Source organism: Ranitomeya imitator, chromosome 10 (genome assembly GCF_032444005.1).
Source record: "Ranitomeya imitator isolate aRanImi1 chromosome 10, aRanImi1.pri, whole genome shotgun sequence".
Classification (NCBI taxonomy): Eukaryota; Metazoa; Chordata; class Amphibia; order Anura; family Dendrobatidae; genus Ranitomeya; species Ranitomeya imitator.
In genome coordinates, this window is record NC_091291.1 from 37,026,953 (window position 1) to 37,048,754 (window position 21,802).

Sequence of the window (21,802 nt, forward strand, 5' to 3'; positions counted from 1 at the left end):
ATAACATCTCAGCAGTGTCACAGGCTGATTGCCTCCATGCCACGCCGCATTGAAGCAGTCATTTCTGCCAAAGGATTCCCCACCAAGTATTGAGTGCATAACTGAACATTATTATTTGATGGTTTTTTGTTTGTTATTAAAAAACACTTTTATTTGATTGGATGGGTGAAATATGCTAATTTATTGAGACAGGTTTTTTGGGTTATCAGGAGTTGTATGCCAAAATCATCAGTATTAAAACAATAAAAGACCTGACAAATTTCAGTTGGTGGATAATGAATCTATAATATATGAAAGTTTAATTGTAATCATTACATTATGGTAAATAATGAAATTTAACACTATATGCTAATTTTTTGAGAAGGACCTGTATATTGAGTTAATTGCCTTCCTGGCGATTGCCATAATTCTCTATTCATAATATAAACACGTAAGAAATATTAATAATTTAATTAAATTTAGTTAAATTAATAATTAAATTATTACATTAATAATTTAGTAATTAAATTGATCATGTAGTAATTAAATTGATAATTTAGTAATTAAATTGATAATTTAATAACTAAATTAATAATTAATTACATTAATAATCTTATTTAAAAAAAAAAAAACCTGGAAAACAAACTCTCAATTACCGGTAATTGTTTTTTTTTTATTTGTATACCAATCTAAAATTGTAGACTTTGAGGCACGAGAAATAAATGCTGGCATATAATTTATAACGTTCCCTAGCAGTTGGCGTGAATCAGGCGACATCGGAGGATCTTCAAGTAGCTGTCAATCTTGTGGGAATCTCTGCGGAAACAGTGGAGCAAGTGGTAGACGGGGAACATGTAGGAATCGCCTTGTGTTGCCGTAACATCCACCGGTCCAAACCACTCAGGATAAATGTCTTCTAGATCAGTCAGCATCTGAAATAAACAGTGGGTGATTGAGGGTGTAGAATTTGGTTAGAGTAAAGGTACAACAGGAGGATAACACTACAATTGTCCTTTTTAAAGATTTCCAAAAAGTTGTGTCTATTACTGCATTACCACCAGTCACAAGCAACATCAAAGTTGGACATTCTTCCTATATAAAAAGATTAAAGGGAATCTGTCAGCAGGTTTTTTCAATTTAATCTGAGAGCAGCATGATGTAGGTGCTGAGACCCCGAATCCAGTAATGTATCACTTATTAGGGTGTGTTTTTACTGTTTCAGTAAAATCAGCAGGAGATTATCACTACAGGACTAGGTGCCACGTGCCTGCTAGTCAACTTGCTCTGATACAATGAACAGTGATAGTATCAAAATGACAGCGCACAGACCAGCAAGTGACACATCGCCGAAATCAGGATCTCGGCCCCTACATCATGCTGCTTTCAGATTACACGACAAAAACCTAGTGATAGATTCTCTTTAAAGGGGACTTATCATTGCACATATTGCCGCCAGTCAGCCCTTTTTGCAGTTTTACAGTTTCTTCACTTTTTTTAATACTTTTTTTTACCATATAGCTTAATTTCATGACCTACGTGAAGGAAGAGAGGGTGTGTGTTAGTAGTGCTGCTTACTCTTCCAGAGATCCTGTCTATTCCTCCTTGAAGAATCCTGGTGTGTTCCTCAGCTTCTTTCACTTTCTGCACCAAGTTATTTGGCGCCCCCATGGACAAGTACTGCAGGGGTTCGGACCAAGAGCGCAATAACTTATTTATAAGGCTCAGCAAGTCTTCGTGCTGTGGAAGCAGTAGACGTCAGTAAGGAGGGAGATCGGACTGAGAACATATATAACATCATATACAGAAAAGGGAATATAGCAATGGCCCTATCCCAGCACGTTCGCTCATCACTAATAATAATCAGTAGTGTTATCATTAATTCCCCTGTCCTATAAAAGCTCTGCATTGTCGGAGAACAATTTGATAGATGTACTGGCCCATTAAATTTAAAGGGCATTTCCATCTGCGCATACAATGAAGCCTTTTCAAAACATTGCTGCTTCTTTCATCCAGGACAAATTTCCGCTGACAGATTTTCAGGCCCGCCATATGATATTCATACCAGTCCTCCCTACTTTTCAGTATTTTTTTTTTTGGGGGGGGGGGGTACTCACTAAATTGTGATTTCAAAAGGTGGTCTTTATTTCAAGACCGTAGCATTAAAATGATTATTCGTATATTTTTTTAATTACTAGTGGAGTTTGGGATCTAAGGGGGAGTAACATTTCTCATTGTGGAAAGGGACAAACCAGGCCTGGCATGTCGGAGTGAGGAGACTTATAAGCCATGCATGCTCCTATAGTCATTTAAATATGCAAATTGCCTCTTTAGAAGCAATATTGAATCTATGATGTCACTGCCTGCTATTGTCACAGTATTGTCCCCTAATCTGTAATCTAGCATCCTTTTATATTCACCGCTACAATATGCGCCTATGGCAGACTCCATGATAGGGATTTACCCGTTTTGTGCCCATGTACACGGATATTAATGGCAGGCACTGGATATCTTCCCTGATTACTTACTTGTAGTTGCAGTGTCTGCTCCTTGTCCTCTGGAGTATTTAGGGTTGAGGTATGACAATTGTTCATTGCTTTAATGATAAGCTTCCGACCTCCTGAATATTGATGATCCTTTAATGAAAAATTAAGAGTATTTTTTTCTTTTTTTTAATCTAATTATTGATCAGTCTTTGCTGAGTTATGAACCTTTGTAATATACCCCATTACCTTCTCTTGCTTCCTTGTCTCCCATACTCCATGCTGAAAAGAGCTGTTTTAGCTGCCTAGTTCCTACACTTTGTGCTGCTGTTTTGACCTGCAGGCCTAGCAAATATTCTTACCCTTCTCTGCTACCATACATCATGCTCAGATATAAAAAGTGTTTATATAATGACAGAGTATCGGGGAGAAGAGCAGAGAAAGGTAAGAATATTTGCGAGACTTGAGGTTCAAAACAGCTGCCCTAAGGGCATGAACCAGGCAGGTAAAACAGCTCTTTCCCAGCGAGAGTTTGGGAGAAAAGGAAGCAAAATAAAATAATTGAGTATATTACCAAGATTAAAAAACTTGTAAAGACTGATTGTTCTCGATAGAATTATTAAAATCTATGAAGATTTCATATTAACATTGAAGCATGAATTATCAATCACCTCTAGCATCAGCCTGAACAGAAAGGCAAGCAGATTTAAAATCCTTTGTCCTCCTTTGCAAATTCTTAATTGAGGTTTTTATGAACGACATAGATATGACAAATTTTCGAAGTTGTGGCAAATGTAACCGATTATCTTACGTTACTGCATGGCTTCGGCGACATCTCCAAATTAATATCTGTCAGATGGATGATGCTATCCATGCCATTTCTCCTATCTATAGAAATGTAAAATCTAGTGATGAGCGAATATACTCGTTACTCGAGATAATCCGAGCACGCTCGAGTATTTTTTTAGTGCTCGGAAATTTAGTTTTCATTGCTGCAGATGAATGTTTCTCCTTCGCCTCATTGGGGGACACAGGACCATGGGTTATGCTGCTGTCACTAGGAGGCTGACACTAAGCTGAGACAAAAAAAGGTTAGCTCCTCCCCTGCAGTATACACCCTCGTACTGGCTTCCAGATACCCAGTTTAAGCTTAGTGTCCGTAGGAGGCACACTGATTTTTATTTTCACGAATTTTTTCCTTTTAAACTATTCCGGACGAAGGGGGCGACGGGTCCTTTCTAGGTCCGATCTCCCCCGAACCAACAACAGGCGAGCACGGGAGTTTTACCTCTCCGTAAGCTCTCCTGCGACGTGGGAGCCACTGCCTGAGCTGACATTTTTTGGGCGACGGTTTCTCCCCTAATAGGGCCCCGATCTCCCCTTTTTTATACAGACGAGCACTGGGTTTTCCTCCAGTATCCTCCTCTGCAGCCAGGCCTTTTTTTATGCCGGACATATGCCCTGTCCACCAGGTTCTACCCTCGGCTGTACAGTGGCCCTATCCCCGTGGCGTCCGTGCAGACCACACTGCATCACCAATGTTCTGTGTGACTCAGGTGGTGGACGGTTCCTCTCCACCCCTCTCTCTCAGGGGCTGGTGGATTGAGGCTTCCCATTCCCTGCACCATCCCAGCCATCCTAAGGTTCCTCTCACTTCCATAGGGTAAGTGTTCCGTGGGGGATGGGGGGGTCACAGCGGTCGGAGGGCTCCTCCTCATCTGGCACATTGGCGGGCTGCAGCGCAGTATGGTGGGCCGAGACGTCGGCCTTTTGCGGCCGCGCGCCGGCCCGGGGCCGCAAATTTAGCCCCCGGCTTCGGCCTGGCCGCTGGTCGCTGCCGATAGGCTCCGCCCACTCCTGCGCGTCATCGGCGGCGCCGCCCCCCGGTCCCTGGCGCTTCTCGCAGCCGCCGAGATCTCTCCTCTGATCTCGGCGGCCATCTTGGTCCACACATACACGCCGCAGCTCCAGCTCTGCCGCATCACGGAGGCACAGCGCCCACGTGCAGCTCTAGCTCGGCAGCTCAGTCCTCTGGATTCACAGCTCGGCTCCCCCGGACAGCGGGACACAGGACCGGGGTAAGGAGACATCGTCAGCTTCTCCTCTGCAGCGCCGCCCTCTGCTTCCCAGGCCAGATTATAGCCCCTGTGGTTTTTGTGCATTAGAGTCATGTCGCAGACTAGATCTAAAAAATCCTCTAAGGTGCATACGACCTTTTTTTCTGCGTGTACCACCTGTCAGGCCCCTCTTCCTAGGCCTCAAAGTTCCCCTCTCTGTTCTGCCTGCGATGCCCCATGTGCCCAGGAGCCCTCCACCGCCACCGACTCTGGCGTACCTAGTCCCCCCCCCCCGTGGGTCGCTTCTCTCTCTCAATCCGTGGATTTTTTAGCCAACGCCATCAAATCCATTCAAAATCCTCCCGGGGAACGAGGCAACCCGTTACAGGCGTTAAGAGATCCCTCCATAGCAGGGGAATCGTCGGTCAGCAGGGGCCGCTCTCTCCATAAAGAGGCTCGGTCATCCCGAAAGCGGATCCGCCCTACCTCTCCTGAACGCTCTCCTCGCCGTTCAGAATCTGGCAGCTCCCCCTCTCGCTCACCCTCTTTGGGGGCTCACAGCGTTCCCGACTCTGAACATGAGTCCGAGGTATCATTGGACCCGGAGGCTCCGGAGTTCAGAGCTACGGTCGACTCCCTCATTGTAGCAGTCAATCACGCTCTTAAAGTGGAGGATGACGCTAATTCCGCTCCGGAACACGCGGTCTCTTTTACCAGATCCAAACGTTCCCACAAATCCTTTGCCTCTCATCCAGCCTTTCTGGATATAGTCAGGCGTCACAGGGAGCATCCAGATAAGCGGTTTACGGGTAAGAAGAATCTGCTATCAAAGTACCCCTTCTCAGCGGATCTCGTGAAAGACTGGACGGATCCTCCCTTAGTAGATCCGCCGGTCTCGCGCCTAGCTTCTAAAACGCTTCTCTCAGTTCCGGAAGGCGCGTCAATTAAGAGCCCCACCGAACGCCAGATAGACTCGCTAGCTCGTTCGGTGTATGAAGCCTCTGGCTCTTCCCTGTCCCCCTCCTTCGCAGCAGCTTGGGTGTCCAAGGCTATGGTTTCCTGGGCGGATGCTCTAGCGAAATCCATTAACGAACAGGACCTCCCGTCTGATATGGCAGACCTAGCCAAGCAGTTAGCCATGGCTAGCGATTATGTGATGTTCGCATCCCTCGACGCGGCGAATTGCGCAGCTTCTGCGGCTTCCAACGCCATCGCTATCAGAAGGGCTCTTTGGCTCAGAGATTGGCGCGCAGATTCCTCCTCTAAGAAATCTCTGATCTCCCTCCCTTTTCAAAGCGGGCGTCTTTTCGGCGAAAAGCTTGACCAGCTTATTTCCGACGCCACAGGGGGAAAGAGCAAGTTCCTTCCCCAACAGAGGCCCAAGGCGGCCTTCCAACGCCAGCCTTACTTTCGCTTTCGGCCCTTTCGTACCAGCCCAGCCTGGTCCAATCCTACCGGTCTTCCAAGATCGGACCGAGCCGCTCGCACAGACAGAGACGCTCGTCCCTCCTTCAGGCCTATTCCTTCCTGGCGCGGGAAACCGAGACAACCCAGATCCCGAGGGTCCAGACCTCCCAGATTCCCGTCTCAATGACTCGGGAACGACGCCAGTCGATACCTTCAGAGTAGGCGGACGCCTGCTCCTTTTTCAGCAAGCCTGGCTCTCCGTCGTGCACGACGAATGGGTCAGGGATCTGGTATAGTCAGGCTACAAGATAGAGTTCTCCTCTCCTCCCCCAACTCGGTTTTTCCCCTCTCGTCTTCCCAGCTCGGCAGCTCAGTCTCGCGCCCTTCTTTGCGCCATTCACACCCTCCGCCAGAGCGGGGTCATTGTCCCGGTCCCGGAACACGAGAGGTTCAAAGGTTTCTACTCAAACCTCTTCGTCGTGCCAAAGAAGGACGGAAAAGTGCGGCCCATTTTGGATCTGAAGCTCCTGAACAAGTGCGTAAGAGTCCGGCATTTCAGGATGGAATCGCTCAGATCGGTCATCTCTTCGATGGAAAGAGGGGAATTTCTGGCCTCGATAGACATCAAGGATGCCTATCTTCACATCCCGATTTTCCCGCCTCATCAAAGGTTCCTCCGCTTTGCCATTCGGGAGGACCACTTCCAGTTCACGGCCTTACCCTTCGGTCTCGCCACTGCGCCCAGGGTATTTACCAAGGTCATGGCGGCTGTCATGGCCATTCTTCATTCTCGAGGAGTCGTCGTGTTACCTTACTTAGACGATCTCCTCATAAAGGGCCCGTCTTTTCAAGCCTGCGAGTCAAGCGTCCACATTACCCTGGATTCTCTTTCGCGCCTAGGTTGGTTGATCAACTGGGACAAATCCGCTCCCGTTCCGGCCCGTCGGATCTCCTTTCTGGGAATGATCCTGGACACTTCAAGGGGACTGGTCTTGCTTCCTCGGTCCAAGGCCCTAGCACTTCAGAAGGGAGCCCGAACGCTCTGTCATCCCCGCCCGCGAACCATTCGGTTCGCCATGAAGATTCTGGGAAAGATGGTTGCCACAATCGAAGCAGTTTCTTTTGCTCAACTCCATCTCCGTCCCTTGCAACAGGCTTTGCTGGACAGCTGGGACAGGAGTATCTCATCTCTCGACCGTCCTTGTCCCCTGTCCCCGCGGGTCAGACAATCTCTCGTATGGTGGACCCTGGGCCCATCTCTTCTCCAGGGGAAGTCCTTCCTCCCGATCCGCTGGTTAGTGGTAACTACCGACGCCAGTCTTCTTGGCTGGGGGGCGGTGTTCCTCCACCACTCTGCCCAGGGCCGCTGGACAGTTCGGGAATCCAAACTCCCCATCAACATCCTGGAGATTCGTGCTATCAGACTTGCTCTGAGTCGCTTTCACGCCCTGCTCGCGGGTCACCCAGTACGTGTCCAATCGGACAACGTCACGGCGGTGGCTTACATCAACCACCAGGGGGGTACCCGCAGCAGGGCGGCGATGCAGGAAGTCTCCCTCATCCTTCGTTGGGCCGAAACCAACCATTCCATCATCTCTGCGGTGCACATTCCGGGAGTCGAGAACTGGGCGGCGGACTTCTTGAGCCGCCAGGGCCTTGCCTCGGGGGAGTGGGAACTCCACCCAGAGGTTTTTCACCAGATCTGTCTTCGCTGGGGGACCCCGGACGTGGATCTGATGGCGTCCAGATTGAACGCCAAAGTCCACAACTTCATTGCTCGATCTCGGGATCCCCAGGCCATTGGAGTGGACGCGCTGATCTCTCCGTGGCATCAATTTCAGCTCCCATATGTGTTCCCTCCCCTTCCCTTACTGCCGAAGGTGATCCGAAAGATCAAGACGGAGGGAGTTCCAGTCATCCTGGTCGCCCCAGACTGGCCTCGTCGCGCTTGGTACGCGGAGCTCGTTCAGCTCGTAGCCGACAATCCCTTGCGGTTGCCAGACCGCCCAGACCTGCTTCGCCAAGGACCGATCTACCATCAGAGCTCAGGGGCCCTACGTTTAACGGCGTGGCTGTTGAAACCTGGATTCTAACTCGTGCCGGTTTCTCTCAGCAGGTCATCCCCACCATGTTAAGTGCTCGCAAGGCGTCTTCCGCCTCCATTTACCACCGCGTATGGAAAACCTTTTTCTCATGGTGCAGGCTCCGGGGTCACCCTCCGCTCGTTTTCTCTATCCCTTGCATCTTGAATTTCCTTCAGTCGGGTCTGGACTCCTGTTTGGCCCTGAGTTCCCTCAAAGGTCAGATCTCAGCGTTATCCGTGCTTTTCCAGCGTAGGATCGCCACCAACCTTCAAGTCAGGACTTTCATCCAGGGAGTCTCCCATGTGGTTCCTCCCTACAGGATGCCGCTAGAGACCTGGGATCTCAACTTGGTCCTCGGGGTTCTTCAGGAACCTCCGTTCGAACCCCTTCAAGACGTTCCGCTCTCTGTCCTCTCTTGGAAGGTTTCCTTCCTGGTAGCGGTGACGTCCATCAGAAGGGTTTCAGAGCTCGCCGCTTTATCCTGCCGGGCTCCTTTCCTTGCCTTTCATCAGGACAAGGTAGTCCTACGTCCTTCTCCGGCATTTCTCCCGAAGGTGGTCTCATCTTTCCACCTCAATGAGGACATCATTCTTCCCTCCTTTTGCCCGCAGCCCAAACATAGGGTCGAGAAGGCCCTCCATACCCTGGACGTGGTAAGGGCCCTCAGGAGGTACATTTCCAGAACGGCTCATTTCAGAAAATCGGACGCCCTTTTCGTGCTCCCGGAAGGTCACAGAAAGGGTTTGGCTGCGTCTAAATCCACGATAGCCAGATGGATCCGATCTGCTATCCAGGAATCCTATCGGGTCAGGGGCAGTCCTATCCCGGTGGGGATTAGAGCTCACTCCACTCGGTCGATGGGTGCTTCCTGGGCCATCCGGCACCAGGCAACAGCGGAGCAGGCTTGCAAGGCCGCAACGTGGTCCAGCCTGCATACTTTCACAAAGCATTACAATGTTCACATTCACTCCTCTGCGGACGCGGCCCTTGGCAGGCGTATCCTGCAGGCGGCCGTTGCGCATTTGTAGTCAGATGGTACACGGAGTTATTTGGTTGTATTGTTTCCCTCCCAGGGACTGCTTTGGGACGTCCCATGGTCCTGTGTCCCCCAATGAGGCGAAGGAGAAATAGGGATTTTTGTGTGTACTCACCGTAAAATCCTTTTCTCCGAGCCACTCATTGGGGCACACAGCACCCACCCTGGTAGCCTTTCGGCTCGTGACCTTGTTTTTTGATCTTGACTGTTTGTTTGACATGTTATATTCTAATGTTACTTGTTATATTGTTAATATCCTACTGCTTTTGCACTAAACTGGGTATCTGGAAGCCAGTACGAGGGTGTATACTGCAGGGGAGGAGCTAACCTTTTTTTGTCTCAGCTTAGTGTCAGCCTCCTAGTGACAGCAGCATAACCCATGGTCCTGTGTCCCCCAATGAGTGGCTCGGAGAAAAGGATTTTACGGTGAGTACACACAAAAATCCCTATTTTGCATCTCTTAGCCAGAGTACATGTGGGGGTTGCCCGATTGCTAGGGAATCCCCACATGTAATCAAGCTGGCTAACAGATGTAAATCATTCAGCTGCGGTGAAGAAAACTAAATCTCTGAGCACTAAAAAATACTCTGAGGACACCTGAGCATGCTCGGGAAATCTCGAGTAACGAGTCTATTCGCTCATCACTAGTAAAATCGTGATAGGAAAAATTACAGTAATATCTCCTGCCTGGGACCTCCAGGAGCAAACATACTGTGGAAGTTGGGGATCTCATAATTTTCTAAAAAAAAAGAACTAGCTCCATTCCTGACCAGCACTGTAATGAGTCACCAGAGGGAGGTATGTGGATGTGACTTGTGTTATTAAAGCAAATACTGACCCATGATCAGTGTCAGTCCTGGGAGACAGTACGCCGTGGTTCTGTCCTGTTACTCCCCAAAATACAAAGCGCTCCTCTTCATAAGAACCAGAGCCGCACAGCCCTCCATGTGCTCGCCAGAGGTAGCCTGACTGCCATTAGGTACCGAGATGAGATCCTCAGACCCCTTGTGAGACCATATGCTGGTGCGGTTGGCCCTGGGTTCCTCCTAATGCAGCACAATGCCAGACCTCATGTGGCTGGAGGGTGTCAGCAGTTCCTGCAAGATGAAGGCATTGAAGCTATGGACTGGCCCGCCCGTTCCTGAATCCGATTGAACACATCTGGGACATCATGTCTCGCTCCATCCACCAACGTCACGTTGCACCACAGACTGTCCAGGAGTTGGCGGATGCTTTAGTCCAGGAGATCCCTCAGGAGAGAAACCGCCTTCTCATCAGGAGCATGCCCAGGCATTGTAGGGAGATCGTACAGGCACGTGGAGGCCACACACACTACTGAGCATCATTTCCTTGTCTTGAGGCATTTCCACTGAAGTTGGAGCCTGTAACTTCATTTTCCACTTTGATTTTGAGCATCATTCCAACTCCAGACCTCCGTGGGATATTAGTTGTGATTTACGTTTATCATTTTTATGTTTCATTGTTCTCAACGCATTCCACTATGTAATGAATAAAGACTTTCAGCCGGAATATTTCATTCAGTGATATCTGAGATGTGGGATTTTAGTGTTCCCTTTATTTGAGCAGTATATATATTCCATGTGTTGGAATCGGAGGTGTATATACCATACGCTCACTGTGACTTCCCCAGTGCCCGGCCTAGTAGTGTAAACACCGGCGACCTCGTCCATCACTCGTCAGTCAATTGCATAATTGTCCTGACGATTGCAGGCGGCACAGTTGACAAATTGGGGCAGCGGTTGGATCTGTGTGATCTCCCCGGTGTTCTCTTTGATATTGATCAATAACTACATTTAAAAAAAAAAAAAGTTTATGATGAATATTTAGAACAGGGGACGCACCCGATCCTGTTGCGGATGTTTCCACCCCCCAATATTGCCCCCCCCCCATCAGAGCTGATGATCTCTTAGTTAAAAACAGACTTCCCGATACTTACAATGTCCTCAAACATCTCCGTGGACAAAGAATGGATATAATGCGAAAGTCTGATCGCTCTGTCGAATAGATCACTGAGCAGAACCTGACATTGGAGACTCCCGGGGGTGCAGATTGGGCTGGAGAAGACCACTTCCCTTGTCAGGCACATATTTAGGACCAGGAACACAAGTAGTAACTTTCCTGCATAAAATACAACAGATTATTTCACGATTCAAGGATTTTGTTTTGCATTTGGGGCTAAAACTCATTTTTGCAGTTGGGTTTCATTAAAATTTCTGCGTCGTTTGACTTTTACAGGGTCTTTGTTTCGCTGCACATTCATTTTTGTCGTGGCCTGTGGCCATAGACCAGCTGAGAGGAGCTCCGAAAAAGACAGATAAAAGAGATCCAAACTCTCTTGTCATTCAATAAGAATAAGCTCACTGACTGTTTCTCGGTTAACTCTAGGCAGTGAGGCTATAGAAGGCAAATAGTGCAAATGTTTTAATGAAACCCAAGTACGAAAATAATTTTTGGCCCCTAAAAAAAAAAAATTAAATTAAAAATAAAACTAAAAGGGTGAACAACCACTTTTGACTTAAATAAGTTAGAACCATGTATTACGGTAAGTATAAAATAAAGTCAACTTGATTAGTTGGGAAACCATCAACAAGTAGGTATCCAGCTTATTATGCTGCTGAAGGAGATCATGGGGTCACACACTGCCTTCACTATGCAGAATTATGTGCCGAGGAGGAGGCTAAAAGATGTCAGGGCAGGACTGACATCCTGACTGTTAAAGAAGGCCGGTCTAGCAAGAACTTCAGAAGTGTAATGGTAATGTAATGGTAATGGTAATATGTGTATGTATATATGTGTATATATATATATATATATACATATATATAAATATATATATATATATACATACATACATGCACACACATATATATACCTGTTTTTGGAAGAAAGTCACAATTTTCTAATTCTGGACAACCCCTCTTGGCAAAGATTACATAGACCTACATAAAAATGAGCAGAGACAGACTTGTATAGAGAGAGGGCTTTACAAGTTATTAAAAGCAGCTCAGACAGTAATCAGGTGACAGCGGGAAGATGAAAGCGTAATCACAATTTTAATTTTTACTCCATAAATCAATAGTACACATGAAAATAGGCAACTTTGTAATATATCTTATTAGAGAAATCTGCTTCGTTCTCCTCCTGGACTGATCTTTCTCTCACAATTTATGGACAAAATCTGTATTCAGGCACATGTCTGCATTACTGAGATAAAGATGACAGTTGGTGCTTTTAAAATTCTATGGAGAAGGGAGGAGCTATAAACATAGGCAGACATTCTGCTGCGGGTTCTCATCCCAAGGGTCAGCAGCAGAGACACGGATTCAGATTCAGGCTCCGTTCAGACTAGTAGGTTGACGATCCTCTGCAGAACAGTTACTCACACGGAGTCTGGTTCCATTCAGATGACAAGGTTCTGGATCCTCAAGTAGAACGGTTAGGGTTCCTTCACACTTCCGTTTTTTGCAATCCTTCGGTTTGGGCAAAAAAACGGATCCTGCAAATGTGCTCGCAGGATGCGTTTTTTGCCCATAGACTTGTATTAGTGATGGATTGCCACACGTCGCGTCCGTCGTGCGACGGATCCGTCGTGTTTTGGCGGACCGTCGTCACAAAAAAAGTTCAATGTAACGGTTTTTTGTGCGTCGCGTCCGCCCCCTCCTCCCCAGACTGCAGAATGGGCAGCGGATGCGTCGAAAAACTGCAGAATGGGCAGCGGATGCGTCGAAAAACTGCATCCGCTGCCCACGTCGTGCAAAGAATTCAAAACGTCCGTCGGTACGTCGGCCCGACGCATTGCGATGGGCCCGTAACGACGGAACTGTGAAAGAGGCCTTACCGATACAGAGTCTCACAAGGGCTGATTCGGAGACTGATAGGACAGTCCGGATGCGCAGAATACTCAGATAGGCACACGTTCAGACGCACGGGTCTCGGATATAGATTCAGGTACCGCCGAAGCGGCTTCAGGGTTCAAGACTAGCTGCACAAGTACCAGGGACTTCGGGTTCAGGACTGGCCGCACAAGAACCAGGGACTTTTTATTTAGGACTGTCTGCACAAGTGCCAGGGACTTTTTTTTTTCAGGACTGGCCACGCAAAGACCAGGGGCCTCACAACTGATTAGTTCCACTACACACTAATGATACTATGTTGCTTCAACACCTTCCTATTGAGGAGAGGCTCTTTATGCAAGATGCCTCCGAGCTATTAGCTGGGAGCCATCTTGCAGGCGTGTGTGCTGCCCTTTAAGAACAGGGCAGCGCGTGCCTCTCCAGTCAAGCACCTGTCGACGGTCATGGATTCTGCATGGGTAGCTGCCTCAACAGGCTGAGAAGCGGGTGGTCTTTGGAAGGAAAGGGCCAGACAAAACCGATTCCAGATTCGGCTCATCAAAGACCTTTTGGAAGGCCACCAGGAAGGCCTACAGGTCCGAGGTGAAAGGATCCCCTCTCTCCCATAGGAGGTTGCGCTGTGCTAGGGCATCTAATGCAAGGTAGAAAATCGGGAATCCCACCTTGAGCCGATCAGGAGAAAGCTGATGGCCCAAGACTTCATAGTGCCACATGCACTGCTTTAAGAATCTACGGGACTGCTTTGGATCCCCATAGTATTGTGGCGAATCAGACAGGACGGGTTCCACTCCAGAAGCATACGTTTCATGTTGAATAGGCTTAGCCATATGTACTGCAACTTGAGCAGGTACAGCTGAGGGCTTAGGGCTTCCAACCGGTCATCAAGTGTCAGCAGATGAAACAAAATGTTTCCCTGGTTCTCTCACTGGTAGCTTAACTGCCAATATAGTTCCGAGAGGACTGAGGATCAGTAGGGCCCATGGCTGAGGCAAGCTGTTACGCCTGCAGATGGTGCACATGGTTTGTGAACCCAGTGTGCCACAGGGCGGACTTTTCTAGGAGCCGTAGCGTCTACCCGGTGTTCACTAGATCTCCTGATGGTGGAGTCAGCCATGAGCTACAGGTAGACACCAGGTACCACTCCTAGGCAATCTCCAGGACTGCAGCTGCTGACCCAAAGGGACTCTGGCTCAATTCAGACTACTAGGTTCTGGATCCTCTTCAGAACGGTTATTGACACGGACTCTTGTTCCGTTCAGGCTACTAGGTTCTGGATCCTCGGATAGAATGGTTACTGACTCATAGGACAGTCAAGGTACACGCAATACTCTGATAGGCACACGTTCAGACACATGGGTCTCGAATATAGATTCAGGTTCCATCAGAGCGGCTTCAGGGTTCAGGAAAAACCTTAGAAACAAGTGTATGAAGAATAGGAAAAAGGAGAGAAAAAAAAGATCTTGAGGTGAGTGAGACGAGCAACTGGCCACGGAGTTGATGATAGATTGGAGGGGTGCAAGGGTGCTGCAGAGGTTGAGGGGAGAGATAATAAGCATGGATTTGCATTTTTGTTGATTCAAGGTTGAGGGTGTTGAGTGGGATCGGAAAAATTAAAATTTGTCATAAAAATCAGGTGGAGAACAAGAAGGCTATAGCTGACAGACACTTTGTGAATCTGCACACCAGAGAGGTATCCAATCTAGAGAGGTAAATTTCCATGTTATTGGTATAAAGATGGTTCTGTAAGCCATGGGACCTTAGGAGTTGTCCCAGGTCGAAGGTATGGATGAAGGAAAGTAGGGTTCGCCATACAGAGCTTTGAGAGAGGGCAAGAAGTGGAGGTGTTGTGCAAATGAGACTAAATGTTTGGCTACTAAGGTATGATGAGGTCCAGGAAAGGGTCATGTGTAATGCCTTGGGATGAGAGAATTTATGGTTTGAGGTAATGGTCAACAAACAGGGTTGAAAATAGAGCACAGAGTAATTTCACTTGACTTTGGGCTGGTAGGTTGTCTATGACTTTGGGTAGAGAAGCTTTTGTAGAGTGGTGGGGACAGAAGCCAGAATGTAACTGGTCGAAAAGTGTGTTGGATGAGAGATTGGAGGAGGCCAAGCTGTACAAGAAGCTTCGAGGCAAGCAGGAATTGTGATACGGGGCGATAGCTTGACATAGAATATGGGTTAAGGGATGGCTTTTTGAGTGTGATGGCTCCTGCTTTAAAATTGGAAGGAATGGGGTCAAGTTCACAGGTGATAAGGTATGATTTGGAAAACGGTGGAAATTCTTTTCATCCATGATGGTGGGGAAGAAGGATATTAAGGAATCGTGCAGAACAGTTGTATAAAGGAGCTGTTAGCTGAAGCTTTCTCTATCATAGTTAAAGGTATTAATTGTTTAAAGCTGTGGAACAGAGAAAATCTGGGAGTTGAGACGTCGTCGACGTTGCTCAGGATTGTCACAATGGTTATTAGACAATTATGATCATTACTGGCATATTAACCAAAGCAATTTATATATTGTTCCTACCTGAAAATGAAGCTCCTTTGGCGGTAGTCATGGTTAGAACAGCTGTCATCTAATGTTAGGATTACCTGCTGGTGTCCGGTGGAATGGGGGGCTTTTATACCTTCCAATAGCTTTGGTGCCACCCAATTACAGAGGAAACATGTTAACCATATTAATCAGAAACATGGAATCTTCATTTTCCCAACATCCATATTTAGGAGAAAAGCCAATTCGAGGTTAGTGGTGTCATTTTTACATTCTACAGTTTAATTAATTTGCTCCTAAGTGTCGCGGATTTACACAAATGCACCTCTGATGACTTTTTCCTGGGTGAATTTACGCAGGCAATACATTTTGTGGGTTCACTGTACTTTCTATATGTACTTTTTTTTTAAGAGAATTAAAAATATTTTAAAGTACAATGGATGGATTGGAGATATTTCTAAAATGTTTTATTGGTTAGTTATCAAAATGGGTCTAGGTCTAGTAGTGGATATCTGCAACACTAGAAGGGCTTAGTGACTTTGAGCACTGCCTTTTTGATAGAAGAGATCTTATTGGGTTTGTCCAGGATTGAGATATTGATGATTTATCTGTTGGATAGGTCATCAATATTACATCGCAGGGAGTCCAACACCCAACGGACACCACAATCGGTTGTTACCAGGTCAAATAGCCACCAAACGTACAGAGTTCATGATGCAGGAACACCACAGTTCCATCACTGTGTAGTGCCTGTTCTGAGGTTAAGCGGTTCAGCTTCTTAATGCTAACTTCTAGATGGGTTTGGAGTATAAGCCAAAAAAGCTATGATGCCTTGTGGTCACATGCAGTGGATAGTAGTTTGGGCAAGGGTGCAACCTAGCACAACCAGCCAAAGTAAACACCAAGAGTGTCACAGGTTTAACACAACAGAGATGTGCCAGAAGACCACAGCATCTGATTTCTCCTACTCCTGCACTGATTAGAAGCACTTCACCTTCATATTAAATGGTGCAGGTTTATTTTAGCAGTGCAGGGGTTAATCTGCTCAGTTGGGAGCTCCTTGAAGCTTTCCTGCATTAAGGCTCAGCTGTTCACTGTTAGCCACTCCCCTATCCTATATATTCTGGACCCTGGCAAGCACTTATTGTCATAGCTAGCTCACGGCTTGAGTTTGTTTGTTGGGGGTTGTTATTTGGGAAGGCGTTTGGTGGATTTATCTGGGACTTGCTAGGTTTTGGGTGTGTTCTAATTCCCTTTCTTCTCCTACTTTGGTTTAACTCCATTCTCCACTCCCCGGTGCATCCCTCTATTATATGTGTGATTGGTATGTTCCTTTATCCATGTCCACGTTACCTTGTTAGTCTGGTTGGTGTATTATGGTACACTACTACTCCCCTCTTCCCTGGGTGGAGAAGAGTACAGACTGAGGGTGGATTCAGGAGCTAAGGCAAGGTACGTGGCCCTGACATCTTCACCATCAGAAGTAATCTGGAGAACAGGGTGAGCTAGGGTTCCCCTAGCGTTGGAGACAGGGAAGGAGCCCCTGGTCCCGGGACACCCATCAACAGAGTCGTGACAAAGAGACTCAGGACAGCAGAAAATTGCACTTGTCAAGAAAGGGGAAAAGAGATTGCGAAGTGGGTCTGGAAAAAGCAAGTAGCAATGTGTTGATCCTGGCAATTTCAAAGTGGAGCCGCACCCTGATCTAACATTTTAGTCCAGGGCTGTTACCATGAGAGAGGCCGCAAAGTGGCCTTGACTGAGGCGGCAAAGAGACTGCCCCTGTGACACAAAATCGTGCTTGACCCAAGTCAGAAACAGGAGCTGCCATGCAAAACTGAGTGGAACGGGGACCTGAGATTGGGATGATGGATGTGACCTGTGTTGATGAGCTTTGACATGGCCTAAGGCGGACCATTGACTGTTCTGTGAGCCTCTCAATGTTAGGACATTGTTGCCGGTATAAACTGTCTGTTGGTTGAGCTCACAACACTGTTCCTGTGAATTTCCATAGCCATCAACATGTGGGACTCCTGGTAGTGTAACAGGCAAACCTAGAGATTTTTCTTGTTGTGTAACCGCCTAGTTATTTGCCTCAATATTGACGTGAAACCTCCAAGAACTTTGCCTATGTTTTTGTGTAACCATTAAGCTTTATGCCTTTATTGAGCGACACTTCCACTGCTGTTTGTCTTATTCTTACCAAGTTGGACATCACAAGATTCAATGATGGGAGCTTTTTCCTTTAAAGATAACAGCTAGATGGGGAGAATCATGTAGTTATGTTCACAACAACACAGGTTAAGGAAACGTGCATTAAAAAAAACTCCTGAGCAAGTAAGATTTGATGGTAAACTGATTGAATTTCCAGTTTTTTATTCCCAAGGCAAAAATAGCTAACATCAAAGAGTCAAGCCATGGTAGTGTTACCTTGTTACTGTTCATATTTTGCCTACTAGGGGAGCGGTGTAAACTGCCGTCAGACGGAAGGATTAGGCAATGTGATTAAAACCCCACAATCTCCTCTGACATCGGTTGAGGTGACCTCATCAGATGTTTGGTCATCAGATGTTTGGCTGTTCTAAGTTTTATTTCTTGTGTTTGAGGGCCTTGAACCTGCTTATGAAACATTCTTGCAAACAGGTAAAATCTTGAAGGCACAATTCCTTGACATTCGTACCAATGAAAACTTGTGGCATGCCCCAGCTTAGGGGTGCTCAACCTGCGACTTGGGGGTGCCCATTGACTATATGATGATAGACATGCTTGACACAGTCTGGTGGCTGCTTACAGGAATTTTCCATGTTCGGAAGAAGAAGAGTGTAGGGCAGAACCGTAGTGATGGGCAAATATCCATGGTGCACTTTGTAGCTATATCTGAGGCTTACGTATTTTGACCGAATGAGGGAGTCCTGACTATTGTGAAGCATTGTAAAGAGTAGATAAAGAGTAGAGTAGGAAGGCAGCTATCTTCCGCTCAATCCTGACCTCATCACTAGAAGCTCCAGTGAACACCATGGTAGCTGCTTAGTCACGTCCCTCCAGGGTAACTCTGGTCCATGGCACACTGGGTCTACAAACCATGTGTGCCACCTGCGTGCGAAACACATATTATATTGAAGGTGTTGCCCAGGATTAGAAAACATGAGTATTTTATTCTAAAAATGGCTCCATGTCCCATTGAAGTGGCGATGTTTTTCAAAGAAAGGAGCCATGTTTTTTTTTAATCCCCTTTAACCCAAAACTCCTCATTTTCGAATTCTGGAGATACTTCCCTAATATACTGACATAATGGAAAATGAAAACCAAGTGTTACACTTGAGCTGTGGATCAAGTGATTGCAGTAAGTTTCCAGTTGTAGACATCTAATTATTAATACAAAGGCAATTACCGGGTGGAAATGAGGCTTAGGATTCCACATGAGCGCTCTATAATGCATACATGAATACTTGTGTCTGACCTATAAAGTGTGGGCCGCTCATGTAATCCATATATACGCCGGAAAGAAAATTAACCAAGAATATTTCATGAATTGAAAAGTCATGTTGGATGAGGTTGGAAATACATGACACATGGTTTCCTTTGTGTCTTAAAGGGAATATGTCACAATCCCATTTGTGGATAGCGTGGTATAGGGAAGGAGAAGCGGAGCAGAATGTTATATAGGTTTGTTGGAAAAGTTTTACTATAAGTTGCATTTTATTCATTGAAATCCATGGTGTTTATGTCCAGTGGGAGGTCCTACTAAGAAAAATCATCAAGATCCACTGGTGGCAGCTCCCGTGTAATCACCGACCAATGACGTCCCAGATGTGCTCGATGGGAGACAAGTCAGGAGACGCTGAAGGCCTTAGTGGCACCTTTAGGCCACATACGTAGTCTGCACCAACAACATGTGGTCTGGAGCTATCTTGAAAAACGTCTACTGGGACAATTTGGAGAAATGGTCAGACAACGAATTCCACCACCAAGTCAATGTAACACTGAGATGTTAGTGTACATGGAATGTAGACTAGAGGGGTCCTGCTACCATAACCCTGTAGGACCAGTGTGATGTTCCCTCATGATGTCCTCATAATGTGGCCAAATAATATGACAATATACCGTATCTGGTAAGAGAAGATGATCGTTCGCTTCGACTCTCGCACACCGCCAGCAGCTGCAGGAGAGAAGGGTTATCTGACCCCGAAAGGATGGACCCACTTGACAAAGGGGCAAAACTTATCTATCATGGAACCTCTTTCTTCATGGGCCTCATAACTGCCACAGAGTGTATATTTTTCTCATTTTTTTTTCTAATTACAGTCCATTTAGTGATTGTCATAAGTAAAATTGAAGATTTTATGTAGATGAGTAATTAATTACCTGCTACAGTCACGTGTGTATGCAGACAGCTCTTAAGCGCCCTCTAGTGATGGCTCCAGACATCAAGAATTGAATCCATGGCTACGCAGGGGACTGTGAGCTCTGTAAAACAAATAATAGCGGTTACTGCTAGAATTATATATCGAAAAAGTAATTAGAAGAATATGTTGGATCTAATTACTACATGGTGTTAAAAGTAAAAAAAAAAAAACTCTTTAATTTGCTTTTAACCGTGTTTTCTACCTGAACTAATGACTTCTACCAGTAGAACCAGCTCCACTCATTATCAGCGCCAGCGAGGGGTCATCACCTGCTTAACATTTAATGAAATCATTATCAAGAGCCGTGTTCATGTCACCGGTCTAATGAATGGATTTCCATCTCATTTGGAAGCGCTGTTTCCTGTGGATTAGTTTTCTGGCGCTAATTTACTTATTTTAAACATTAGTTTTCTTCTTGTATCTTCTGCCTTATTGTATAGATCCTAAACAAAATTCGTTGGTTTCATTCCATAGGGCAAAGTATATACGTATCTGCAAACCAGTCACCTGATCGATTGGTTTATAGGTTTTTATAGTAGTGTTCTAATCAAGAAAAATCATAAAGAAGAGAAAAATCATAACTCGGGGTATCTGTGACAAGCAGTATTTTAGAGCATATCGCTAGCACTAGCCTGGACATATCCATGGATATACCATAAATGACGAGATAGAGATAGGGACGGTCACCTCCATGTCCACCTCCACCTCTAAGTCAGCTTCCCATTTTCAGAGGGCCACCATGTGCTGTGAAACCTGCGTTTTGTAAGGTCCTTGGTTCATTTTTGCCTCCGGATCCCAATGGAACCACTGTCATAGCGGGTGAAACCGCTGCAAGGCGAATATAATACAGGAGTTGGAGGAGCTGTATGATCAATGTCAGTAAACTGGATTCTACGAGACACCAAAAGCATTAGAATTAAATTCTGAATACAGTGCATGGAAGCGACGGCCTGTATTATGGTCAGGCCTGAAACCCATGTCAGGAACATGTTCAAGCCTCATTTTACCTGGAAGCAGCCTCCTCAAGGGAAAGAGACAGGAGCGCCATTGATCAATCTGCACAAGACCAAACACTTCTACCGGAAACTACCCAGCCAGACAGAACGTATTTTTGCATGGTTTGAGCAACAATGGAGTAATTACAGGATATGTCCCAGATATATTGTTTTTTTTTAACCAACATAAATTTTTTAGGATTTTTTACTTTGGTATATGCTGGTACTAAGTAATATTATTCGGCTCTAAAAAGAGCTGCTTTATATACACTGCTCATAAAAATAAAGGGAACACTTAAACAACAGAATATAACTCCAAGTAAATCAAACTTCTGTGAAATCAAACTGTCCACTTAGGAAGCAACACTGATTGACAATCAATTTCACATGCTGTTGTGCAAATGGAATGGACAACAGATGGAAATTATTGGCAATTATCAAGACACCCCTATAAAGGAGTGGTTCTGCAGGTGGGGACCACAGACCACATCTCAGTACCAATGCTTTCTGGCTGATGTTTTGGTCACTTTTGAATGTTGGTTGTGCTTTCACACGCGTGGTAGCATGAGACGGACTCTACAACCCACACAAGTGGCTCAGGTAGTGCAGCTCATCCAGGATAGCACATCAATGCGAGCTGTGACAAGAAGGTTTTCTGTCTGTCAGCGTAGTGTCCAGAGGCTGGAGCCTCTACCAGGAGACAGGCCAGTACACCAGGAGATGTGGAGGGGGCCATAGGAGGGCAACAACCCAGCAGCAGGACCACTACCTCCGCCTTTGTACAAGGAGGAACAGGAGGAGCACTGCCAGAGCCCTGCAAAATGACCTCCAGCAGGCCACAAATGTGCACGTGTCCATGAAACCGACTCCATGAGGTTGGTCTGAGTGCCCGACGTCCACAGATGGGGGTTATGCTCACAGCCCAACACTGTGCAGGATGCTTGGCATTTGCCACAGAACACCAGGATTGGCAAATATGCCACTGGCGCCCT

At 46.4% G+C, this 21,802-nt stretch overlaps 1 protein-coding gene across 1 annotated transcript; it reads right to left on the reverse strand.

The window, feature by feature from the left end:
- Positions 1–658: 658 nt before the first annotated feature.
- LOC138651887 (prolactin-like) lies at positions 659–11,176 on the reverse strand. Its single transcript, XM_069742471.1, has 4 exons — positions 11,001–11,176; positions 2,505–2,612; positions 1,555–1,716; positions 659–911 (listed from the first exon to the last, which is right to left on the reverse strand). Exons 1-4 carry the CDS (start codon positions 11,148–11,150, stop codon positions 729–731), a joined length of 603 nt encoding a protein of 200 aa, XP_069598572.1. The 5' UTR covers positions 11,151–11,176; the 3' UTR covers positions 659–728.
- Between the last annotated feature and the right edge of the window lie 10,626 nt (positions 11,177–21,802).